The sequence below is a fragment of the Mustelus asterias genome, chromosome 2 (genome assembly GCF_964213995.1).
Source record: "Mustelus asterias chromosome 2, sMusAst1.hap1.1, whole genome shotgun sequence".
Classification (NCBI taxonomy): domain Eukaryota; kingdom Metazoa; phylum Chordata; class Chondrichthyes; order Carcharhiniformes; family Triakidae; genus Mustelus; species Mustelus asterias.
Window position 1 is genome coordinate 131,893,139 of NC_135802.1, and position 27,921 is coordinate 131,921,059.

At 40.5% G+C, this 27,921-nt stretch overlaps 1 protein-coding gene across 2 annotated transcripts; it reads right to left on the reverse strand.

Moving 5' to 3' along the window:
* Positions 1–441: 441 nt before the first annotated feature.
* LOC144511371 (activity-dependent neuroprotector homeobox protein 2-like) lies at positions 442–27,921 on the reverse strand. Of its 2 annotated transcripts, XM_078241678.1 has the most exons (6): positions 27,769–27,921; positions 26,431–26,539; positions 24,842–24,892; positions 9,336–9,454; positions 8,117–8,206; positions 442–6,880 (listed from the first exon to the last, which is right to left on the reverse strand). In XM_078241678.1, exons 4-6 carry the CDS (start codon positions 9,441–9,443, stop codon positions 4,220–4,222), a joined length of 2,859 nt encoding a protein of 952 aa, XP_078097804.1. In that variant the 5' UTR covers positions 9,444–9,454; positions 24,842–24,892; positions 26,431–26,539; positions 27,769–27,921; the 3' UTR covers positions 442–4,219. The 2 variants fall into 2 exon arrangements, with proteins under 2 accessions (XP_078097804.1, XP_078097796.1); XM_078241670.1 differs by lacking the exon at positions 24,842–24,892 and having other exon boundaries at positions 27,769–27,905.

Here is a 27,921-nt window from a genome sequence, read left to right on the forward strand (position 1 = left end):
GCCATGATCAAAATGAATGGCGGAGCAGGCTCGAAGGGCTAAATGGCCTACTCCTGCTTCTAGTTTCTATGTTTCTAAAAGCAAGGGCAGCAGATGCATGGGAACACCATCACCTGCAAGTTCCCCTCTTGTCACTGGGCCACATTTTAAACCTGCATTATCTTGCATAGTTTGATTTTTCTTGTTCTCTGGGGAACTAAAATTACCTATGATTGAATGTCAGCAGTTTCCATGGCAAGCTGCTGCATTATAAGTTGGCTTCAAGGTGCGTGATATTCATTACTTTCTGACACACTTTTATTGGTCTCAAAAATATTAGGAAATAGTGCACATGAATTAGAAACCAAAATGAAGAGACAACTTAATATAAAGTCATTGAAATCGATAAATTTGAAAGAAATGGCTATGAGGTTGAAAAATTGATGACCAAAAATGCAAAAGGAATTTGATTGATTTTATTTTGTACTAAGCAAAATCCAACTACTCACAATGAATGAATATAAAAAAGGCCACAAAACCCCAAACCCTAATATAGTACTTCATAAAAAAGGTCTTTTGCTCTGGGAAAAAGGTCATATTACAAAACAAATCACAGCACAAATACAGAAAAAAATGCTTTAAAAACATATTTTGTAATACTATGTACAAATAATTACATCACTAACAAGCTGCACAAAAAAAAACTTGTCAACACAACGTAGAACCGCATGGATCACAAGCACATTTTCATACTGAAAATACAGTAACTATGAAAAAACCAGGACTAACCATATCTGGTGTACAACAGCAAACCAATCAACAAGTTAAAAACAAGTGACAGCTTAACCAGCTTACATTATGAGCCAAGTGCTGGAGGTGCACATAAATTGACATACAAATTGATTATGTCATGTATGCTCGGTAATATGCACCCTTTATAAAAATGTAAAACTCATCTATTTTATTGAGCAATAAAAGCAGTATAGAAACAAATTTTATCCTTTGGTCTTGATCACCACCACCGCTCAAGTACATTTAAGAAATCTTTTGCTATTCTGAAAGACCAACATTGTTGAGATCCTGTGTTTAAATATATCAAATTAAAAGCAATTATCAGGCCAGTATAACAGATTTTAAATCTGATTTTGCTCAAAAAACTTACAATTTTGAATATGGTACATTAAGAGCAATCCATAATCCTACCATGTAAAGCATTCATTTTCTCTTCCATAAAAAATTTAACTGCACGTTTTGAGGATACAGTGGGGTTTAACTGCTCAGTAGGGAATAATGTATTAATACATCATTAAGCTGCAAAGCCATGTAAACGTGAATGATACTGCACTGAAGTGAGTCAATATCAAAGCTATACAGTACATTAAAAGTCATCTACTTGCAGTAAATAGTTCATTTTGAAAACTCAAACAAGAATGAGTTCAATTATTGTTTAACTGAATAGGCTGTCAAATCCATGGTGTACTTTAGACTAATACTTTGTGATCAAGGACAATCAGAATGCAATTATAATCAAACCAAAAATGTTGCTCTTCGTTTTCAACTACTAATTGATACCCTATGTTGACTTATAGTCCACACAACATATAACTCATGTTCTCACTACTATGTATCTTGGACCACCTCATTTTACTCCCCTGCCTTCTCCACAAAATTCATCCATGTTTCTTTAACCAAAAGCAACACAGTGAAAGATGTGATTATGAATCAGCTTGATTAGTAAAAGTCTGTAGGATGTTAGGTCCATACCCAATTACCACGGAAACATGCGAGATTCAATGCCATTGTTTAACCAAGCAGCTTCAGGAAGGAGGGAAAATATCAAAAATTAAAAACGATCTAATACTTATGTAGAGATGGTCAACATTTGATGGATACAGATGGGCATCATTGTCTCAATTTATTTTCCAAACTCAAGTCTTTGCTCATGGAAGAAGGATGCATAGGGAATAGACACAAAATAAAATTGGTGTTTTTGTGAATAGATGACCGCAGGTATTAATTTGAAAATTAAAAGAGGTAACGATTAAAGTGGTTTAAAAACAACCTGAAAGAGTCAGGTACTGGATTTTGTTTCTTTGCCTCCAATTAGGCATTACTCACGAGCAGCAGTTGTCTGCTGCTGCAATGATCTTCACTGCTTTGAATCAATTCACAATCAGCCTAGAGTAATCAGCCAAACAAGGTTGCGAAGAAGGTAAGTCAGTGCTTTGATCCGAAAATTAAAGGATACTCACAAAAATAAAGTAATCCATACAGCAATGTTGCTTACCAGTGTCACTTCCAGTGATGACAGAACTTTGCAACATCTATTGGTCAGAAATCAAATGCTTAACTGTCACAAGAGTGGATTGGATTTAGCAATTTACAATTCAGCATGAGCAAATCAGAAGCTGAGTTAAACACGTCACACAAAACCATAAGAGTAATAATTGAATATTCCTCAAAAACAAATTTCATATCTTGAGATAAGAATGCAAACTCTGCAGGGCTTGTGAAAGGGAAATCAAAATACAACATCTGTATTTGTGACAGTTCCAAACTCATCTTCATAGATGCAATTGCTATTAGTTGAAAAAAGCATCTTTGCAAGAGCTAGTGAGACTCTTTCAGGAGCACAAGATTCACTTAATTAGGAAGTTGCTTGGATATAGACTGAAAGTCAGCACAGTTTATCTAGTACGTAGCACTCTGGAGCAGAAGAAAAGATTTCACATAAGAGTTTGTAAAAAGGCTGGTGGACGGTACTGTTGATGGTTCAAATTAATGTTACATCAGTTTGGATGGAGCTTTTCTATCAGCAAAATGAACCCAGTTTGCTGTGGATAAGCATCATTTTCTTGCTCTTAAATCTGTATTCAATGATATAATTTCAGATCATATAATAAGCAGTCTTCAATTGAAAAACCACTGCAATTTCAACAACATGGAGGCAAGATTTGAATTTATGTAAAATGCTTCGGTATCATGATCACACCTGAGCATTACCTAAATAACAAGCAAACCATGTATTTTGAAATATTCAGACATGCAGTCTCGTGATCAGACTGCACTCGTGTGTTATTAATTTCTTCCATCTCTATATATCTACAAGGTTATTACCTAGAAGAGAGTCAGTACAGAAACAGTATTAAATCAGTTTTACAAAAAGTCGCATTTAGACCTTTCAGAACTGACAGGCAAAGGTCGAAAAAACTGCTCATACTTTACAATGCAGCAACAGAAACTACTGAATTAGTAACATTAGAATTGCTTTTAATTATTGGTGCAATTATTCAAAATGTGCCCTTTTTACAACATATTTAAGATTATAATTTCAACACCTCAATCATCTGCAGTAAAACTTGTTTTTATTAAATGTAATGTAAATGCAAGTCATTGGAAATTACTGGAGGGAATTAAATGATTTGTAATGCTAACTAATTAAGGGCGGTGAGTGTGGTCTGACGTTTCGCAAGTGTGGGGTTAAATGCCTAATTCTGTGGGAAGAAAGTAGATAAAATGGGAAAGAGGCAGTTAAAACCCTCATTGGTGATTATTTGAATCATTCAAATGAGCAAAGTAATACTTATGCAAAGAGGCAAAGGCTTTGTCAGAAGCATCCCTGCAGCAAGCATGACCAAATCTGTAGTATTTTTCTTGCTCTCCTGCATGCAGATACTCCAATACATTTCCCCAGAGGAAGGAGACTTCCACATTGACCAAGTTAATTAAAAATAAAAATGACAAGGCAGATAAAGATTGTTCTGCAAATGAGATTGATCAAAGATCACAGGGTTGTATATTAATCTCATCCTGCAGCAACATACTGGCAGCACGACACATGTATTGTTGCCCAATACCAACAAATTCTCTCTTGCTTTTATGTATAAAGTTTACATATTTCTGCAAACCACTGGGTAACCAGACAACATACTAAGTAGTTTTAAATAAACATGACAACATTTTTGGCTTTAAGGATTCAAGTTAAACATTTCCATTTAGGTTCATTGTGGCCTCTAGTTTCCAACGAGGAATATTAGTCAAAGTGTGGAACAAAAGGCACACAATACCTCCCCCTAAAAAGCAAAATGATCTGCCCATTTACTGTTATTTTGATTGTCCAAGATTACAAATGGCGCCCTATGCTTATGTCACACAATTTGTGGATCAGCTGTGTCAACGTTTCCACTTGATGCAGACGGCTTATGCAAGTTTGTACAAATTTTGGCAGCTATTTCCCCAATCAAATCTTACCCAGTTTTAGATTATGTTTCACTTTCCTTAATTCTGACATATTGAATCCCAAAAGCACAGATGGTTTATACTTCATTGCTTTCAAGCACAGTCTTTGTTTAGTGCTGAACACAAGGGCAACATCACTCTTCCACAGCCACAAGACCGAAGATAACATCTCAATTTCTTTATTACTGGGGTACGGTTGCTTGTGAAAGTAGTCAAGTACGAATAGCTTCCTTTCGTCATAAGAACGGTCCTCAAAGCCTTTTGGAACCAGAGCCAAAACCGTAGATGGGTTCGATGATGGGGGAGTGTGTGAAGTGCTTGCAGTGTCATTCAGTTCCACAGGGGAATAGTCATAGTTGTTTGTCATCGCATCAGCCTTTGCTCGTTTAGGAGGGGAAAATGCCAAATCTCTCTTATTCCCATTTGGAAGTTCATTCTTGTGCTTCTTGATAGTTTCTGGAAACTCACGCTTCGATTGAACGCATTTTTGAAAAGTGTTATTTTGCTGTTTATTAAGGCCTCTACAACGCAATAGATGAAGAGATATTGTTGAATTTGTCATGCTATCTGTGTACACACCAAGGCAATGAATGCACTTGAAAGCTGGTATTTTCAGCAGTGGATGAATCATGGATGCAACGTGATGATCTTCCTGCAAATGGTTTTCATATTTTGAATTTGAAAAGTGTTTCGAACAAAATGGACATTTTGAACTTTGAGGCTCTTCTATTACAGAATCGTTCACACTAATTACCTCTTTTTGGCTGCATACCTCAATTACTAAAGGTGCATGAGGAGAAGACATTTTGTTTGGAATAAGTGTCAAGTGAATATCATTAGGACCCATTTTAACTTCTGGTAACTTAATAGTAAAGTTAAAACTGCCACCATTTATTTCATTGATAGTTGAAACTCCATCTTTAACATTTTCAACAGCTTCAAATCTCAGCTCAGCATGCAAGGTCTTTACGTGTTCTGAAAGTTTTGAGAGGTCATGGAATGTCAAAGAGCAGAATAAACAAGTCAGGCCATGCATCAGTAAGTGGGAAATTAGCGCATTTTTATCCACATAGCTTCTACAGAAAAGACACTTACTTATGTGAGCACGTACTCTCTGCAGGTAAGTAGCACAGGCTACAATCTTCTCAGGTTTCTTAGAATGTTCCACAGCTTTATGTGCTGTCGCAACATGATTATCATAAGCACTCAGTGGCAGCAATGCACTGCACACTGAGCAACTCTTCCACTGTTGAGCCTTGGTAGGTTGCGTTGTCAAGTCTATAACTGCAGGTACTGGTGCACTCTGTTTCTGTCCCACTGCTCCAGATGTAACTGTAATTTCAGGGGAGGATCCTTTTGTTTGTTGTTGAGAAACAGAAGTAATTGTATTTGTTTGGGAAATATTAAGTGGCACTTGAGTTGTTGAAAATACCCCATGTTTGTTACCCGTTATATCACCTGGTGTAACAGGCAAAGAAAACTGAACTGGGGTTAGAGTGTATGCAGGTACGCCATTGACATGTTTGTTACTCTGGATTAGATGTCTCACTGTCTGTGAACCAGCTGGCAGGGCATTTCCTGGGATACGGTCCATGGTCAATCCCTGTGGCATCAAAAATGCCTGAGGAAGGACAGGACCTACTGCTCGGATGGTAAGGTTATTTTGGGTGACCTGAAAAGTAGCAGACACAAGGTTAACATGTCCTGGTTTTGGAATTCCTCCAGGGTCAGCTGTGGATACAGCTACTGGAATTATATTGTTTTGTAAAGGGAAAGAATTCATACTTGGCCTTAATGATCCCAAAGCTACTGGCTTCATATTTTGAGGAAGTGTCAATACATTAACTGCCTGTTGCATGGGTGTTGTCACAGGTGATCTCACACAGGAAGTTGATGGTACAGGTGGGGTAATATTGGCTGTTGATTTCACACACGAAAATACTGGTCCAATTGGCCTAACATTGTGCGCTGATGCAGATGACTTAACGCAGGAAAGTACATGTCCAGTTAATATGGCATTCGGTGGTGATGCTGCTGATCCAACACTGGGAAGCACTGGAAGAGAAGAATTGCTCATCTGAGGCTTAGGAGCAATCTGTAGCCTAGACCTCAGCTCTGTTATATGTCCAACTGTGGCTTTTACTGGACCATCCACTTCCTTATGTCTATCCAGAATGTGATATAGTAAGGCATCATAGGTGACCATTTTCATTTGGCATCCTTTACAAAAATACTTATATACATAAAGTAATGCCTGTTCCTCTACCTGACCAATATAAGTATTTACTAAATTGCCAAAGTGAGAGAGAAAAACATGTTTCTTTATGGCGTACAATGATACATCTTTGTATGAGCATACTCTGCAAAAATAAACAGGCTGGACTAGGTTTGACATTTTGCCCTGAAACATTTTGGGTTGGATTGGTCGTATTTGATCTGTACTCGCATGGTTAGCAACACCTTTCCGAGATTCAGAATGAAATATTTTAACATGTTTCTTCATGCTCTTGGGATGAGAGATAAATACACAATTAGGACAGCTAACCATCAGTTCCACATCCATTTCATCCTCATGGGAACATCGCATGTGACTCTTGTAAGCAGAAATAAATTTTGTCGAAAAATTACACAGGCTGCAGCAATATGGTTTGGCTCGGTAGGCCTACAAATAAAAAATACATTTTTAAAATGGAACAGAAATGAGACTTACATTACACCTTACACAACTCATGACAAATTAATGTTTTATCCAAAACAATGCCATAAGAATCAGGCAACCGTCGATGTGCACTGTTATTGGATCCTAACTACAAGATTTAGAATCATAGAATCCCTACAGTGCAGAAAGAGGCCATTCGGCCCATCGAGTCTGCACCAACCACAATCCCACCCAGGCCCTATCCACATATCCCTACATATTTACCCACTAACCCCTCTAACCTACGCATCTCAGGACACTAAGGGGCAATTTAGAATGGCCAATCAACCTAGCCCGCACATCTTTGGAGTGTGGGAGGAAACCGGAGCACCCGGAGGAAACCCACGCAGACACAGGGAGAATGTGCAAACTCCGCACAGATAGCAACCCGAGCCGGGAATCGAACTCAGGTCCCTGGAGCTGTGAAGCAGCAGTGCTAACCACTGTGCTACCGTGCCGCCGTGGAAGAGCTTGGGGAGAAGCCCGGACACTCACTCCTCCATTACTGATTGCTAAGGTCACCAAGTAGCAGCAGAGGAGCAATTTTTTTCTTTTTAAAAAAAAGAGTCAGGTCAGGACAGAGCTTGGCCATTGATATTTCTGTGACCATCAAGGCTCTCAAATGAATAATGAGCACTTGACAAGGGCTGACTGACACCCATGAAACTATAACCCAAAATAGGAATCATCTTTACAAGAGGAGATGCAAGTAAATTACTAAGAATATAAATCTGTTTTGAAACCCCCTCCTTCCCCCACCTATCCACAGTTCATTGCATATATCAGTTTTCAGCCAAAACAATGTGAAAAATCTTTAATGTCAATATTTTATTATGTGCTTTGTACTTTGCTATCCAAATGTTAGATCCAGAGCAACATTCTTGAACAGTGACTTTTTTCTACAGCTTTCAAAAGGTACACTTGTTGCCCCAACAGGATTTTCAAAAGTTGGTTTCAGGAGGTTTAAACTGCCTACGCCAAACGACATTAAAAAAACCAGAGACTGTACATTTACTTTTAAAGCTTGCTTATTATGACATACTATTAAAGCGGATAAACTCTGATAACTGACTCCGGTTTAGTGAACTGCTCCCAAATCTCAAAGCATATTGTAAATTGCTATGAAGCAAAAAATATTAGAAAAATTGATTCTTGCACTTAAAATTCATAAATTGAATCTCAAGCATGTACTTGGATTACCTTGGGCTTTTTACTTGGGTGCCATAATGAAAGGTCGTTCCATGAAGTGTTCTTAATGTAGTAATCACCTGGATTATAACTTTTAAATGCCTGCAAATACAAACATTTTTAGTTGTAGCACATTGGCATTTACAAAAAAAACCACAGAACATATTTCTGTAGTTGTGTTCAAAAAAGTTCTGAATTTCATGCAAAAAGAATCTATTTAATTTACAGTGCACATCATGGAGAAGACTAGTTCATTTGATGACCGCAAGTTAACAAATAATGCTTACATCCAAAATTTTCCAGTACTGCATTCAATGTTAATCAGGACCAGAACACAGGCACATGTGCCAGGGGATTTCAGGAAGTGGACATATTTCAGTAGAGAAATAAAAGTGGAAACGTCACCCTACCCCCCCTCCCCCCCCAAAAGAGTGTCCTGTATCGGCATTTTGCCAGATCATGTGAAGTCAGTATTAGCATTTGTTCACTTCTACATACACAAAAAATGTATTCACACATCAAGAACAGAAAAGCAAGTCTAGACAAATATTTACACGTATGGTAGTATGGACTGTACAAAAAAATAGAAAGTACACAAAAGGTCATTCCTCTGACATTCAGTTAGAACAGCAAGACCTAAAAATGGTTTCTCCATTTCAGTTGCATTCTACTCACTAGTCCTAAATAAGTCATATTGCAATTTTACCAATGTCTTCTTCAGCATGGTATTGACGCACCATCACCACCTAGCCCCAACCTGCCACAAGCGTAACCATAACCACATCAGATATCACTAATTGTTTTATGTTGAGGTATAGTAATAAATTAGTGCACATTCAATATCTATTCAAATCCCTGTATTATTGACATTTCAATTCAAGTTCCCCTTTCAGAAGGGCAGACCACTACCCCAGATGGAGCATAACACACAGTAGAATAACAATGTTTGAGCTGGATTGGGAAAAGGAGAAAGTGGAGGCATAGGTAAAATGGGGAATGCAGTCTGAAATCATAACTAAACATCCTCAAATTACAGATGTCACATAGACCTTTTGAGTCATTAATGAATGTGGTCCAGATAAACAAGAGCATAAGAGAGTTGAAAATTCACCAATGAATAGAATAGAAAAGAAATTCCCCAATTGTATTTAACATTACAACACACTTCATTGCTGTATGGAAAAACTTGCACTTTCTTCGTTAGTTCCTACAGGTACACCTTGCCACATACCTCCAATAGTTCTTTACAGCATTCCAGACCAATATCAGAGAGGATCCTCTTCACCTTCTTTCGGGATTTCCGGATGGTTTCCAACTTGGTTACAGGAAGCTGATACATTTTTACTGTTACTGAATAAACAAAGAAAGTCAGGTCAACATTGAGTTAAAACCAAATTGTTCTCAGTTGTGCAGTAACTTGGTTCCACCAGTTAAGAACAAACTATAAACATTTACTAATGTATATAATATATAGGGTGATGCAGATTCAATGCTTCCCGACATGACTGTAGGATCTAACTGCTGAGACAAGCCCAGCAAGTTGGAGTGAAGCTCCAACTTGGTTCCCGATTAATCAGCCCAAGTCGTGTGACCCTTTCAAAAGATCACCCCTTTAAGGGGCCAGACAGCAGATTCTGAAATATAGGTCCCAATGGAGACCCAGCTAACAGGGCCAAGGCACCACCTCCCACCTATCAATTGAAATGACGTAAATGAATTCAGTCTGGGCTTAGTTTACCAGTACAAGTGTACAGTACAGATTTTCTAGTAATTTCACTCAAAGCTGATGTTTGGAAATCTTCAAAAATCATTACAATGGCACAACATTTTTCAGGCTGGGTTTAATGAACATGTTGCCCCAACGAGGAGCATCTCGATACAAAAAAAGTATTAGAAATGCTTCATTCACCAGCACCGATATCCTTCACATTGAAGGACACAAATTGTTGGACTTAAAATATATTAACACATCCTTCCTGACACCAGACTCACTGCTGAATATTGCAATCTCTCTCATCTTTGTGTTACTGTTTCTCTCAGCCTCTGTGTGCCTCCCTCTCCCCTTTACTGGACTTATTGGGGGCAGGAAGGGGATAAGATTGTACATGGCAGGAAAAGAAGATGGCAGATGGCATGCAAGAGATAAGAGTCACTGGTGGCTGCAAGCTGCAGCTTGCATTGGGGAAAATGAAACTTGCCCCATCATTCTGTTGCCTGCCTCAAATGATGCTATGTGACATCAGCAGCAGATAATAGCATTCCACCACAACTTGTAATTCATGGATGGCATATCCCTCACTTTACCATTGTCATCAAGCAGGGAACAAACCCTCATTTAATGAGTGCAGGACAGCACATCAAGAATACCAGCAGGGACATCTGAAAGTCAGGTACCAAAGAAGTGAAACTACAACAGGATTACGTGCATAGCACACGGAATGCTATGGACAGCATCAAAAGCCACAATCAATAGCTCAGATCAAAGCACTACATATCCTGCCACACCTAGTTTCAAAGGGTGATGGACAATTAAACCAACGGGCAAGTCAGCTCCAGGATCAACCCCATTTGATGGAGGAACCCAGCATACAAGTACAAAAGACAAGTTTCAAGTTTACAATGAAGAAGGTTATCTCGGGATTGAAACAGGATGTTGATCAATTGGGCCAGTGGGCCGATGAATGGCAGATGGAGTTTAAGTTAGATAAATGTGAGGTGATGCATTTTGGTAAATCGAATCGGGGCAGGACCTACTCAGTTAATGGTAGGGAGAACGATAGGCTAAAGAGATCTAGGAGTACAGGTTCACAGCTCCTTGAAAGTAGAGTCATAGGTGGACAGGATGGTGAAGGCAGCATTCGGCATGCTTGGTTTCATTGGTCAGAACATTGAATACAGGAGTTGGCACATCTTGAAGTTGTACAAGACATTAGTAAGGTCACATTTTAAATACTGTGTAGAGTTCTGGTCACCCTATTATAGTAAGGATATTATTCAACTAGAAAGAGTGCAGAAAAGATTAGGATGTTTCCAGGACTTGATGGTTTGAGTTATAAGGAGAGGCTGGATAGACTGGGACTTCTTGCCCTGGAGCGCAAGAGGCTTAGGGCTGATCTGGTTTCGATTCTCTTACTGCATTCACATGTGTGTAAACTGTTCGTGTTAGCTTGTCTTAAGTATCATTTGACTCCTTACTGATCTCCTGTCCTGAGAGACTGCATTCTGCCTATAAATCTTATTAGCTGGTTAGAAATCCCCTTCTTCACCAACCCAGTCTACTCTCAATCATTAGTGAAGTAATGGAAAGTGTCATCAACAGTGCTATCAAACACAATGACTCACCAATGATCTGTACGAAGGGACATGGGTATGCTTGTACACCAGTTACTGAAAGCAAACATGCAAGTATAGCAATTAGGAAGGCATATAGTTTTCTGGCCTTCATTGCAAGAGGATGAGTGTATAGGAACAAAGATATCTTACTGCATCTGTACAGGACTTGAGGCAACTCCTGAAGTATTGTTAACTGTTTTGGTCTCCTTATCCAAGGAAGGATATATTTGCCATTGAGGGAGTGCAGCGTAGGTTTAGCAGACAGATTCGTGGGATGGCAGGATTGATGCACGAGGAGAAATTGGGTTGATTAGGCCCATGTTTAGTGGAATTTATAGGGGGGGCGGTGCATGAAAAACATAAAATTCTGACAGGGCTGGACAAACTGGATGCAGGGATAATGTTTCCTCTGGCTGGGGTGAGGTGGGGGAGGAATCTAGAACAACGGGTCATTGTCTCAGGATACATGATAGGCCATTTAGGACTAAAATGAGAAAAAAACTTCACCCAGTGGTGAACCTGTAGAATTCTCTACCACAGAAGGCTGAGGCCAAGTCACTGAATATATCTGAGGAGGAATAGATAAGATTTCTAAACTCTAAAGACATAAAGGAGTATGCAGAGAGCACAGGAGTAGAGCATTGAGATAGAGGATTAGCCACGATCATGCTGAATGGCGACCAGGTTCGCTGGGCAGAATGACCTACTCCTACTTTATTTCTGTGTTTCTATCCAAGTTTATTTATTTTATGTGTTTCTGCCATCTGGGAGGAAGTCATGCCTCCGAGGGCTGCCGTTTCACTACTACCTAGCTCAGGTTCTGAAAGGACTACTCAGAGACTTGGACTGGACTCAGGACTAGAGAGTTTAGTCCCAGAGAGGCGAGTGTGACTGCCCTTAACATCAAGACAACATCTGAATGAGTGCAGCACCAGTGAGTCCTGGCAAAATTGAACTCAATGGGGGAAAAAAAAAGTCTCTCAACTAGTTGGGAGTCATATTGAGCACAAAGAAAGACAATTGCGCTTTTGAGGCCACTCATCAAGCCCATGACATTACTGTGCTCAACCCAATCATCATCTCCTTCCAAGATCTTGCGTTCACAAGGTCAGAAATGAAGAAATTTGATGATTGCAGTGTTCAGCACCATTTGCATTTGCTCAGATAACATACAAGGGAGCAGTACATGGGCAGCACGGTAGCACAGTGGTTAGCACTGCTGCTTCACAGCTCCAGGGACCTGGGTTCGATTCCCGGCTTGGGTCACTACCAATGTGTGGAGTTTGCACATTCTCCTCGTGTCTGCGTGGGTTTCCTCCGGGTGCTCTGGTTTCCTCCCACAGTCCAAAGATGTGCGGGCTAGGTTGATTGGCCATGCTAAAAATTGCCCCTTAGTGTCCTGAGATGCGTAGATTAGAGGGATTAGCGGGTAAAATATGTAGGGATATGGGGGTAGGACCTGGATGGGATTGTGGTCGGTGCAGACTCGATGGGCCAAATGGCCTCTTTCTGTACTGTAGGGTTTCTATGGTTTTCTTCCATGGTAAGCCTAAAACCTGTTGCCATTCCATCAACTCTTTCCCACTTGTTCAGCATATCCCTTGATTCACAAAACACTAATTAGCCTGTTCCAATACATTTACTCAAATGGAGCACCCATAACCTTCTGGTGTGGACAATTCCAAAAATTCACAGACCTTCTGAGTGAAGAAATTTCTTGTCTCGGTCCCCAAGATGATTGGATCCTTATCCAGAGACTGTGCCCATATTGTAGATTCCCCAGCCAAGGGAAAACAACCTGTGTCTACCCAGTCAAGTCCTTTTAGAATCTTGTATGTTTCAATTAGATCACTCTTATTCTTCTAAACTTCAGAATGCATGGCCCAATTTATTCATAGGGCATTCCTCTCTTCCCCAGAAGCAAAACTACTGATCTTTATTTTCATTGGAGGGAATACAGCAAATTCTTCCCTAGACGTCAAAAACTGCAATGAGTACTTCAGGTATGGTCTCACCAGAGCCCTGTACAACAGTGGCAAGACTTCCCTATTCTTATACAGGTATTGCAATCACCTTGAAATAAAGATTAACATGCTATGTGCGTTCCTTATTATTGCTCTTACCTGCATGCCAACTTTGAGCTCCTTGTACAAAAGCTACTCAACATTTACAAGATTCATGCTGTCTCAAAATATTCTGTTTTTCTATTCTCGACAGAATAACCTCTCTGCACTCTGCCATCTTGTTGCCCACTCAATAAACCTCTATACCCATTAGCAGTTTGTGTCCCCTTTACAGTTTATAATCTAAACTAACTTTGTATTGTCAAACTTGAATACATAATTTTTTGGTCTCTATCACTGAGGCCCTAGCACTGATCCAATCAACTTGACAATGTTCCTTAGCTGTACTCTGCCTCCTACTCATTAACCAATCCAAGCTATTACCCCAACTCCATGAGCCCTTAACTTGTCTATTAACCTTTTGTGTGGTATCATAATTAATGCCTTGTGGAAATTGAAGTCTTTTACATCTACTGGTTCCCCTCTAGTTATCGAACTAGTTAGCCACTCAAAAAAAAGTAAATTTGTCGAACACCACCGGTCCTTCATAAAACCAGGTTTTCCTGTAGTTTCCCCCCCCCCCATTTCCTTTCTCACTCCTTTCTGAAGTAGCAGTGCTATATTTACTAACTTGACACAGGTCTAGAATCTAGAGAATTTTGGAAATTAATAAATAGTGCATCCACCATTACTGCAACCACCTCTTTTTAAGAATCCTAGGATTTAGGTCATCAGATCCTGTGGATTTATCGGCTTTTAGTCCTGTTTGTTTCTTCAATACTTTGCTCATATTAGTGGGGTGGTGAAAAAGGCATATGGGACATTTGCCTTTATAAATCAAGGCATATGTTACAGAAACAGGGAGGTCATGTTGGAGTGGTATAGAACTTCGGTGACGCCACAGTTGGAGCACTGTGCACAGTTCTGGTCACCACATGAAAGGCGAGGATGTGATTGCACTGGAGGAGATTCAACAGGACATAACTTAAATGTTCCATCCCAGGTAATGGAAAGGTTGAACAGACTTGGGTTGTTTTCGTTGGAGCAGAGAAGACGGAGGGGCAACCTGATCGAGGTGTATAGGATTATGAGTTTTTGAGGGGCCTGGACAAGGTGGATAGGGAGCAGCTGTTCTCTACGAGAAGAATAGAAAAGCAGATTTTTTTTAAATGGATGTTGATGAGAGATTGGTCTTTGTACAAGGAGCTTATGCAGGTATGGCTGACAATTTAGGGAGCATTTTAACCCAGAGGGTGGTGACAGTCTGGAATGCATTGCCTGGAGAGTGGAGGAGGCGGGTTGCTACACATCCTTTAAAAAATATGTGGATGAGCACTTGGCATGTCACAACATTCAAGGTTATGGGCCAAGTGCTGGTAAATGGGATTAGTTAGGGAGGTCAAATGTTCCTCACGTGTTGGTGCAGGCTTGATGTGCCGTAGGGTTTCTTCTGCAGAGATTCCCAGATTGCCGAAAGCACCTTGATCTTATAAATCACTTGGTTAGTTCCTTTATTTCTGCATAATTAGCGTGTTGAATTTTCCCAGCCCTATGATAGTGGATTTGCCGACAGGGAAGTGGGGAAAATGGGAGCAAGCCAATTCAGGATAATGACCAATGCATTCCTGCCCCTGGGGAACTTCCCTTAGGTCAGGCCGAGAATCAGATTGGCTGCCCACTTGTTGGATGCAGGCAGTCAATAATGCTGGTTGAGGCCACAAATTAAGGGCGATTTTGCAGCCTCGAAGGCAAATGTGAAAAGTTGCCATTACACTCAATCCTGATACAGCAATCTCCTCTCCATCCCACTGGACCTGTCTAGACTTTGTTCATTTTTAAGCTGTGAAGCTCAATAGTTCATGACCTACCACAACAGCACCTGCCTCCTTGGTGGGGATGCAAAGGCTGCAGACTTGTTGATCCCAAGATTGGGTCTGAAGCATCAAGAGGCCATCTGTCGCCGTTAAAAGACCCGCAAATGGCAATTTGGAGGCCACTTCCTGGAAAAATCACCAAGCTGGACTTGCTGCCGGCAAGTGCAAGCTTGGGGCTCCCATTTGATCTCAATGCTGGGACGCATTTGTTCAATGTGTCGGTTTCCTTATTCTTTCAAATTTGTTTTTTTATATTCCTGGCTAGTTTACTCTCATTCTATTTTAACCCATCAACATCATTTTGGTTACTTTTGCTGATTTCTAAAACATTCCCAATCCTCAAGCCTATCACTATTGTTTGCAACATTATAAGCCCCTTATTTTAATCCGAAACATCAAATGCCACTGATGGCAAGTTTTCTTTAATAGAATGTAATTTTGTTGAACATTTTGAATTGTTTAGATGTTTCTGGCCATGTCGCTTAGTCTAATTAACCAAACTTGGTCAGCTCATAGGCTTTGTTTGAGATCCTTGTTTTGGACTGGAGTCAAACTTGATATGGAATTCAATGGTACAATGATCACTCTTTCCCAAAGGAGCCTTGACTATGAAATTACTCATTAAACTTGGCATATAGTATAGTATTAGATCTAAAATGGCTTCATCATCAATTAGATCCACAACATTGTTCCAGAAAACCTGTCGCAAAAGCATTCTACATAACCACCTAGGCCAGTGGTTCCCAAAGGGCGCGGCGAGAGAGGATGGCAAGTGTGGCGGGAAGATTCAAGGACAATCAAAGAAACATTTAAACATGGATAGATATTTTTCCAAAGTGAGAGCAAGAGCATCAAGTGATGCATTGTTTTATACTTGCTGGATGTCCCATGATCATATTATAAAGTAGTTGTGTTCTATGTTATGAATCAAGCACTGCTAGGAGTTGATTTTGAATGTATTTCTTTCAATAACAAATTTGGTGTGGCGCGAGCAAATTTTTAATTCCAAAAGTACGACCCAGTGAAAAAAGTTTGGGAACCACTGACCTAGACCATCATTGCCAATTTGATTTGCCAAGTCTATATGAAGACCACAGTCCTCCATGATTACTACATTATCTTTGATACAAGCACCAATCATTTCTTGTTTAATGCCTTGTCCAGTGATACAACTATTAGGGGGCCTATAAATGACTCAAATCAGCACGGTCTGACCCTTATCAATCCTAATCTCCATCCATATTAATTGTGTTACCTGATTCTTTGAGCCATGATCCTTCCTCACTACTGTCCTTCCATATGACATTCACTATCACAGCTTCTCCTTTGTCCATCCTGCCTTTTCAAAGCATTGTGTTCTCTTGAATATTTCCCAACCATGTTCACTATTTATCTCTATTTGTGTCACTCGTTCACCTTTCATATTATGAATACTTCACATTCACAAAAAGACCCATTAATCTTACTTTATTACTAGGATACTTTACAGTCAGTGGCTGCATGCAGTAAGACCTGGACAGCATTCAGGCCTGAGCTGAATGACCATCTCCAACAAGAAAACCTGATCACCTCCCCATGACATTCAACAGCCTTACAATCACCAAACTCCGTACAATCATCCTGGGGGTCACCACTCATCTCCTGACTCCTCAAAGCCGGTCATCCACATGGCACAAGTCAAGGCCTGGATGAGGGCAGCTCCAACAACACTCAAGGAAAAGCAGCATGCTGATTTGGCATCTCATTCACCATGTTAACATTCGCTCCTTACCACCAGCACCAGACTGCAGTATTACCATTTAAAACTTGCCAAGGCTTTGGCAGCATCTTCCAATCCATGACCTCTTTCACCTAGAAATAGGCTAGCAGACAAAGGGCAACATTGCAAGTTCCCTTCCAAGTTATAGAACAGAATCGTACAATGGTTATATCATCTCTCAAGCTGAATGTTGTTCATCCCACTCTCCTATCCTTTTCTGTAGTCCGGCAAATTTAACCCTGGGAGCGTATCCAATTCCTCTTTAAAACACAGCCTGCCTTCCATCAGACACAGAAATTTATTGCCACTGGGCCTAATTCCTGGAACTCCCTACCCAATAGCACTGTGGGTGTACCTACACTACATGGACTACAGCAATTAAACTAGCAGCTCATAGGCAATTAAAGATGGGCAATGAATTGATCTTAGCAGAAACGCTCAGATTCCATGAACAAATATCAACGGTCCTCTATATATTTTCCTTCCCGTTGTGTAACCCCCCCCCCACCATCATCATTATCTCTCCATGTGTTTCACCCTATCCCTTGTTCTAACCAGAGGCAAGTTGAGGGGCCAGTGACTTCCCACACTTCTTCCCCATCGATCCAGTTTCTTAAAACATAAAAGCATTCAAGTTTAAAAAAAAATTAATTTAGAGGAGTGGGCATCACTGGCTAGGCCAGCATTTCTTTCCCATCCCTAATTGTCTTTGAGAAGGTGGTGGTGAGATGCCTTCTTGAACCACTACAGTCCATGTTATGAAGGTATACCCACAGTTGTCAGAGAGGGTGTTTCAGAACTTTGACCCATCAGTGAAGAAATGGCTATATATTTCCAAGTTAGGATGGTGAGTGGCTTGGCGGAGAATTTGCAGGTGATGTTCCTATGTGTTTGCTGTCCAGGTCCTTCTAGATGGCAGCGGTCATGGGCTGGGAAGTTGCTGCCCAAAGAGTCTTGGTGAGTTCCTGCAGTGCATCTTGTAGATGGCACACACTTGTGGGTGCACATTGCTGCCATGGTTTGCCTGTGATGGAGGGTGGGAATGTTTGTAGGAGGGATGTCAATCAAGTCGGCTGCTTTGTCCGGATTGGTATTGAGCTTCTTGAGTGCTGTTAGAGCTATACTCATCCAGGCACTAGAATATGCCATCACATTTGATTTTTGTCTTGTAGGTGGACTGATTCTGAGAGTCAGGTGGCGAGTTAATTTCCACGGCGTTCCTAGCCTTTGACCTGCTCTTGTAGTCACAGTATTTATCTGGCTATTCCAGTTCAGGTTTTGGTCAATGGTAACCCCAGGAATGGGGATAGTAGAGAATTCAGCAATGGTAATGCCATTGAATGTCAAGACAGTGATGGTTAGGTTCTCTCTTGTTGGAGATGGTCATTGCCTGCCACTTGTGTGGTGCAAATGTTGTCACTGTCAGCCCAAGCCTGGATATTGTCCAGGTCTTGCTGCATTTGGACATGAACTGCTTCAGTATCTGATGAGAATAACATTGGATTTAATTGTTAGCAGTGCCAGTAACTAAAATGTTTCGTTTTGAAATATGACCGAAACAAGAAAAATTAGATGTTTGTTTTAACTTTTTTTTGAATACTGAACTCAAAGAGAAGATACTCAGCTTAAATGTTTTCTGTTATCAAAGATTACAACAAGCACATATAATAGAAATATTTCCTCTCGCTCATACAAAGAAAATACTCAAAACAAATCAAGCAAAAACTGCTAGAAGATAAACATGCCAGCAGTTACCCGAATATGGTACTGGTGTGTGTTGGGAAAATCTGTACACTGCAAACACAGTACATAATCTATATTCAACATTAGACAAAATTATCAAATCAAATGTCTGATTTTGGGAGATGCTGAGGCTTTCAAATGAGATACTTGAATGTTTTTAAAGTTAAAAGATTCAACCTATTAAATATGTAACTTCCACTTGAAATCTAATTTTGGACAAAAGGAATTGCAATTACAGAAAAGGAGGATCTTTGAAAATCGGTGTTATTTGATTGGTGAAAGGTGACACAGGAAAAGGACATGAGAATTATTTGTTCCTCTACTTGCTTAATAAGTATTACACCTCTAACTTCTTGTTCATGTCCTGTTAAGACAGGTGGGAATGTAGCGCACTGAAAAACAGCAGGACATCATAGTGAATGTCACTATGATATGCCTGGTCTGAGCTATTTGAAGAGGTAGTTAAATACAGGCCAGTCAGGGTCAGAACAAATTGCTCTCTCAATTCCAGGGCAAATGTTTTGCAACGTCTAATGAGAAAATACAGCTGTTTATAACTTTGCAAAAATTCCCCAAAAGTTGCTTTAAAGGTTTGTGCCTTCCAAGTCATTGATTTTATGATTAACAGTTACTGATGAGATGCTGATCAAAAAAAAGGATTTGAAGTCAAGGGCGTGACAGACACCTTGTAATACTTTTCAAATGCCAGCTTATCTAGGGCCAATCAAAAACAATAAGTTCCCCAAATATTTTGCTGCATCCAAGTTGTTCACTCAAGATTTAAAAGTATAAAAATTCAAATAAGAGCTATATACTAAAATGTTAAATTTTTTTGCGTGCTGTGCTGCAACCAGAGATATTAATCTATCATACCTACCAGGAAACTACATAACTGAATGTCACGTAAAGACTGATATGGGTTTATATATAAACTAAATTAAAACCAGAGTCAATCTCAGGTGAGATGGCATTCATTTATCTAAACCCCTGAAACACAGCATTGATTCCTCTGGCTTTACAAACTACCTCTGCATTTCTAACTCCCACATGCTTCAAAGTCCTCGAGTGTGTTTTGGCCTCCCAAATCTGTGCATGCCTTTCCTGCCACTCCATGTTTGAACCTCCCCAATTGGGTTTCCACTCTGCCCAGCACAAATGGCCAATGGCCCTAATCCATGCCACAAATTACATCCCTTGTGGCTATGGCGCATTATCCCTCCTTTTCCACACAATTAACCACATCATCCTCCAACGCTTCCTTTCCATTGTCCAATTTGGTTGACAGTCTAGTCTTGGTCGAGGATATCCTGTAATGTCACTTCCACATTACCTCTATCCTAGAATTGAGCCTTGGCCTCATCTCGGAGACATCAGTTGAGGATCATGTTCCACACCACATTGATGACACCACAGTTCTATTTCAACACCACCTCTCTCAATCCCTCTGCTGCCTCTTGACAGGTTGCTTTCCCAACATTCCAGATAGGCCACAATTTCTTCATCAAGATTGAAGCCATTGTCTTCAGCCGCACACCATTCCCTAGCTGATTCCATTCCCCTCCCTGACTACTCTCCTAGGCTGAACCCAACTGTTTACAACCTGAGCATATTAACTTGGAGTTGATCTTCTAACACCAGTCATCAACAAGACTACTGCCATTTTAGTATCAGCTAATTCTGCCCTTCATAGCCAAACTGCTGCTGAAACCAACATCCATACTTTTATTACCTTCAGACTTGATTATTCCAATGCTCTCCGACCTGTTTTTCATTTTGCAGCCTACAAATCATACTTCCTACATCCTAAACCTTCCTAGTCTACATTGGCTCCCAGTGCACAAACCCCTTAAATGAAAATCTTCATTCTCAAATCCCACAATTTTGATCCTCATGTTCAAAATCTTCACTAGTCTTGCCACTCTCTTCACTGCTTCCATTCCTTCCCCACAATCCTAACAACACCACCTCTGTTTTCGGTCAACTTCTATTTAGCTACACTCCTGTGAAGAACTTTGGGACATTTTTCAATGTTAAAAGGCACATATGAATGAAGTTATAATTTAATTGTAAAACTGAAATATGTAACAATATTCTGCCAAAACATGGCCACTAGTCAGAATGAATGAAACCTTTACACTAAAAGTTGAAGGAAAGGCCACTTTGCCAGCTAAGGTTCTACTTCTGTAAGAAATCTACCCTTTCAAAAAGTGTTAATGATCAAAGGGAAGGTGTTGCATAGATATATTCCCCAACTCCCAAAAGGCAATAAAGCAAAACTTCAGAACATAAATGGCAGCTTCATCCACCTTCAGAATCCTTGCTGCTCTGGATTGCATTTTGGAATGTGGATTGCAACTGGATACATTGCGACAAGAACAAAGTTATCCCACACGGTTTTTACACAAATAGAGACTGAAAACTCAATCTGATTGAGATTATATGCCCCCAATTAGTCAAACGTTAATCCAGGGGGCAGCACGGTGGCACAGTGGTTAGCACTGCTGCTTCACAGCTCCAGGGTCCCAGGTTCGATTCCCGACTTGGGTCACTGTCTGTGTGGAGTTTGCACATTCTCCTCATGTCTGCGTGGGTTTCCTCTGGGTGCTCCGGTTTCCTCCCACAGTCCAAAGACGTGCGGGTTAGGTTGATTGGCCATGCTAAAAATTGCCCCTTAGAGAGTCCTGAGATGCGTAGGTTAGAGGGATTAGCGGGTAAATATGTGGGGGTAGGGCCTGGGTGGGATTGTGGTCGGTGCAGACTCGATGGGCCGAATGGCCTCCTTCTGCACTGTAGGGTTTCTATGATTTCTTTCTATGATACCATTCCAAACTCCTCGACTGGGATCCATCAAAATTGAATCCCGTTGCAGTCAACTAAATTAAAATGAATACAAGGTAATCCAATTTGCCCAAGAGGAGAAGTCTTTTTCCAAGTCTGAAGGCCGTTTCATATTATTCTCATTGTCATGCTGGATCATTAAGTGGGATGGTTTGTAAGTTTTGGTACAATCAGATACATTTGGGATGTTTACCCTTGATTGTAGAGCTAGAAATTTCTCAGGAACCATAAAAGTCAGTTGAAATAATAACTATGATCTCCCACCAAGTAATATTCAATTACAAATTTAAGCGAAATAAGGATGGACTCTGACTTGATGACTAGTCTACAGAATACAGCACAGGCCATCATGCCTATGTTGACTCTGAGGGAGCTATCCAATTAGTCCCAAAGTTTTACAAGTTCAGTTTGTAGCAGCAACCTATCACATTAACTTCTGAAAGCTGAGTAACAACAAAAGTTGGATTTATATAGCACTTTTAACATAAAAAGCACCCAAAAGGCACAGCAAAAGTATAATCAGAAAAAAATTGTCAAGGCAAGGGAAAAATGACAAAAAGCAAATGGGTTTTAAAGGTGAAAGAGGTGAACTAGTTTAGGGAAGAGAATCCAGAGCCTAGGGCAAGGATGTCAAACAAAGCCTGTGGGTTGGATCTAGCCTGCAGCACACTTTCATCCAGGCACAGACTTCCATACCTGGCTCCCCTTTTTGACTTAAAAGTGCAGATTGATTGAATTTTACTGCTCAGCATTGAAAAGCCCAGTGTCTTTTAAACTGGGTGAGTAGATTCTTGATTTCTCATTCATATTAGCATATGGTCACTGGGAGCTCAGTTTCCAAGTACTGTTGCATAAGTTGATTGCAAGCAAGGTGAGCATCTTGCATTGATTTTTCAAATATCTGGAACGTTCTTCTCCAAAGTGACAATTTAGCTTCAAGTATTGGAGTCTTGCTGCAGCAGCTGCGTATGTATATTATTTGTAAAACCTTTCTAACAAACCTGTTCAAACAAATAGGGCCAGTAGACCTTTTCTTGGCAAGAACTTTGATGGGAACCATTGTGGCTGCAAAGTGCATGGAGGCAACCAACTTACATTCCTCTGCTTTCACTATGATGTCCTTAGAAATGAACCACCTACGAATACAGATATTGCTGATTCTGTTCATTGTGAGAAACAACTTGTCAAAGATCAGTTACATCACTTTTTTCATAAATGGATATTTTGTTAACTATCCCTTCATTATTTCCACAGTATTCAGCTCTGTGCAAAGTTCTAACTAAAAAGTTTGCTTAGCTTTTCCAAGTTATGATCGTTGCCTGGTGCCTTTTTATTTTGGGCACACAGAACAAAGAACAGTACAGCACAGAACAGGCCCTTCAGCCCACCAAGTCTATGCTGACACAGATTCCTCGCTAATATTTTCTTGCCTCTACGTGGTTCATATTTCTCTATTCCCCGTCTACTTTCCCCCTCTCACTTTCAATCTATGCGCCCAGGTAAGTGACCCTTCAACCCTGGGAAAAAGACTGACTATCCACTCTACCCAAGCACGTATAATAATGTAAACCTCTATCAGGTCGCCCGTCATTCTCCGACGTGCCAAAGAAAACAATCCAAGTTTGTTCAACCTTTCTTCATAACCCATATCCTCCAAACCAGGCAACATCCTGGTAAATCTCTTCTGCACCCTTTCCAATGCATCAACATCATTCTGGTAGAATTGTACACAATACTCCAAATGTAGCCTAACCAAAGTCTTATACAGCTGCAACATGATTTTCCAATTCCTATACTCAATGTCCCAACCAATGAAGGCCAGCATGCCATACGCCTTCTTAACCACCTGAGTTGCCACCTTCAGGGAACTGTGGATCTGCATGCCTCGATCCTTCTGTCTGCTAATATTTCTAAGGGCTCCACCATTTACTGTGTACTTTCCTTCTGTATACATGCATGGATACTCATTTATACATAAAGTTCCCACCGGTTATTGGGCAGCAGTAAGTCAATCTTGAACCATGACCAGTCAGAAGATGCATGTGTTTTTGGTTACAGCCATTTTAATGCTACAGAAACCTGGTAGAAGAGAATTTTATGGTTCTATAATAATTCTATGGAGTAACAAGAAAGATGGGCAAGGATTAGATTCAAACACTTAAGTGGAAAGGAAGACTGGATAGGAGATAGGACTTTGAGAATAATAGATTCAGGGTGAGATTTCTAAGAGGGAGTGATGATAGTAATCTTAAAAACATAAAACATAATTTACAATGTTAGCATGGGAAATAGGAAGGCAAATTCAGTAGTCAACTGTTCAGTGGAAATGAGGGTGGCATATGGCGAAACAAACTACTAAAAAAATGACATAGGTTGCAAGCCTTGGTTTGATGAGTAAGAGTTGAGACCATCTGATCAGCTGACCAGATGGTCTCAACCTTATTGACAAGAAATCTATAAACTGCATGTACTTGGCTCCTTCACATTCATTTCAAATAAATTCCAATGGTTAATGGTGAAGAAAAGCAGGGAGTTATCTTTACTTGAGAGAATGACCTAGGTTAGTGAGCCATGTTAACTGAGGGCAGTGCAGCCCAATCATGTTCTGAGATAGAAAAAAGGTCTGCTGACCGATGGCCAAATCAAGGTGGTTTAAAATCTGCAACACTGGACTTGATGCAAAGATGTGGGCCATACTGAAGAAATGACCAGGATGGGAGAGTTGGGGTTTGCTAGGCACAAGGGCAAAGGTGGGGGAACAAGAAATGGCTGAACAGATCAACAGCTGCATCTATAACGTGATGAATGGAGTGTGCCAAACGCTACGAGTTGGGACTTCTGAAGTACAGTTAGATGTACGATTTGGGAAGTTTGTTTCCAACAGAGGACACAAAATGAGGTAGGGTTGTGCGCGGTGAGGGATACAAGTGTGATCTGGTGACAAGGGGCCAACCACAGCAGTAGTCTGGATAGTTTCCATCAAAGCAATGATGATATAAAGTTGTGGAGAATCACTGAAGTCAATCGATTTGGTCAAATTTTTCCAGCAGGCATACTCCTTAAGACAGGACAATCACAAATACCATTGATGGAACAGTGAGTTTCAACAGTGCAGGAAGATTTCTACCTGCCAATTTTTCATCTTCTGTTCAGACAGTAGCTGAATATTGCTGAGAGACTGTGTGAAAAGAGAGTCAAAAGTAAAATTCAATTACAAGTCTCAATCCAATGCTAAAGAATTATAACTAAGCCGATCACTGAGATACTTCAACAGCAAAAAGGCAATGACCCACACATACTAGTGTATCAATATACTAATTTATTTAAAAAGCTAAGGAGAATTTCACTGACCAGTGGGATGGGCAGAAGCAGATAAACGTATTCGCAGCCAACTGCACCTTGTTTTTCAGGAATATTTGGTAGAGTAATAAAGCATCATCTTGGTCTTATCACCTGACACTAGGGGGTCATTAATGCTCAATTTGTTGGCTTAGTAACTGGTTGTTACTCAAGTTTTATTCCCTCTGCTAGGATGCAGTTATACGTACAGTCATTGGATAGTTGGTACTTTTTTAAAGTTAGGCCAGGGGTCTCAATGAACATGTCAACAGTTCCTGAGATTCCAAGAAAGGATAGAGTTGCAAGTGGCCTCCATAATATCCATCAATAGTCATGAACGAGGCAGCAAGTTACAAACATTTGAAAACCATTGGTCAAGTAAATGGAGAAAAGGAATGGCTGTACAATACTTGGACTTTAAGAAATAAAAGTGATTACCCATCAGGTTGTTTTCAAATTAAGTGGCTATTTCTTATATCATAGGAAATGTAGCATACGTTGTGTATTTGCTTTCATGATGTGTCTTGTTTGTAAAAGAACAGTACAACAACCCAATCCATGACTGTAGAAAACTGAAAAGATACAGGCATTAGCAAAAGGGACAAAAATAATTACAAGGCTGACATCAGAATGGAGGGGTAGTAACCAAGAGGATTAACTAAGGGGCTGGGTTCTTCATGCTAGAAAAAATAGCACTACAAGCTGAAGTGCATTGATAATGGTCGATAAAATTATGAAAGGTTATGATAGGGTGTATGCAGAGAAGATGCTTCCACTTCTGATAGTCTTAAACCAGGGGCTGTAAATATAGAAACCATAGAAACCCTACAGTACAGAAAGAGGCCATTCGGCCCATCGAGTCTGCACTGACCACAATCCCACCCAGGCCCTACCCCCATATCCCTACATATTTTACCCACTAATCCCCCAAACCTACACATCTCAGGACGCTAAGGGGCAATTTTTAAGCATTTAATAAATCCAGGAGAAACTTTGCCATCCAGATTATGCAACTCCCCACTACATGAGGCGAATAGCATCCAAGAGGAAACTACATGAGGGAGAAAAACAGGGTGAGAAGCATCAGCTGGTGGAGCATACACCACTTGGACCAAATAGTCCATGTCTATGTTACACAATTAGTTCCATATCCCATGAAAAATTACTTAACAATTGGAAGCTGTCCTGATGTCACTGCCTGTGATGTAATTCATTTGTGCTCACGTGATTGCAGTCAACCAATACAGTGCAGCAATACAGTACTGACTGACCAATGACAGATCAACATTCCAATCACCTTGTTTCCAGAGACCAATCACACCATTCAGAACCCAATGAGCTGTTACCAAGGAAACAGTCACGTGATTAAATACTGACCTGAAACAAGGCAACACCCGCCCCACTCAGTTCTTCTTCACTGCCATTGGCTGAGAGCCCGTCAAATAGAAATAAAGACCAGCTGATCACGTGGCTGGCTGTACTAAGACTGGAAGAAACAAGAAGGGAATCAGGATAAATTAGACTAGTTTAGAAATACTCATTAAAAAAGAGATATATACACACCACTTCTTAGGCATTGTTATAGTAGTCAAAATCAAGTTAATATAGAATTCAATAAATGTTCTGTCTAAAATTGCTACTTTAGTAATCCCGGAGTTAAAAAAAAGACACTTGCAACCAATTTGGTTCGATTTTGACTGCCGATGGGCTATATTTACCCCAATGTTTACACTGACTGTTGCAAACCTTCAAAACAAAAGTTAGCCATCACGTGGAACATACAGCACTGCAAGTACTCTTAACAGTGCAATGTTTCATCAGTATTGTGCATAAAAATTTAAAATTCTTCCCATCCTCACCACCACTTTTCAATATAATAATGAATGGCAGAGAGTACACCAAATCAAATGCAGTGATTCCAATAAATAGAACATCTCCAACTTCTGGAAGATGTTTCTCAAGTGCGTGCATATATTTCTTCAAAATGTGCTTTGCATTAAATCAATTTAGTTTTTTTGCCGCATCTCCCCCGAAAAATATCACACAGCTAAACACTAATCGAAGTTACTTTTTTTAAAAAAAATGCTGGATGCGATTTTTAAAGAGGCAAATGTTCACTTCTCCTGGCACAGCTACACTTCACGCCAGTAGCTTGGTTTGCGAGGGAAATCAGTGTATCTGTGTTTTTTTGTGCCTCTCAGTCTTGCGGGGTGTCATTCATAAAACAACGGTACAAGTTTGCGCCTTTGAACAAGTTTGAAGGCATCCTCTTGCACGGGGAGATAAGGTGAGGTACAGCCCAGGTACTGCCCCCTCCCTCTGCTCCCACCGGCAGCAACACAGGCTCCGGGCTGCAGTGAACTCACTCACCTGTTGTTGGCTGACACTTATTTACAAGGCGAAAGAAAGCAAGTGAGTGAGAGAAAAATAAAAATAAATCCCAAACAGCTCAGACACATTCGCATCAGTAAGAGTAGCCAGTTTAGTCAGAGTTTAAAAGGTGCAGTTCTGTTAAAAGACGCATGGCTCCTCTTGAGCTGGAGTAAAAGGGGTGTGGAAGGCAGGAGGGACACCTCTGGCAGGGGAGTGATAGCCAGCCGGAGCCGCTAGCTCAGCCCCTCACTACCAGGCAGGGCTGAGAGAGGGAGCTCTTCACTCTCGCCACCCCCCTTCCCACTCAAACCATTGCGCGCCAAATTCCCTCGCCCCACTAACCTGAGCCCGCTTTCCAAACTTTCCGCCGCTGACTGGCTGGCGCTCGCTCAATGGTGTTTCTCCCCCCCTCTAATTTCTGATCTTTTGTCATAAATTCACTTCAGAACCGTAACGTTCTGGACAAAATGGCGCTCGATTCCACCTGGAAGTGAC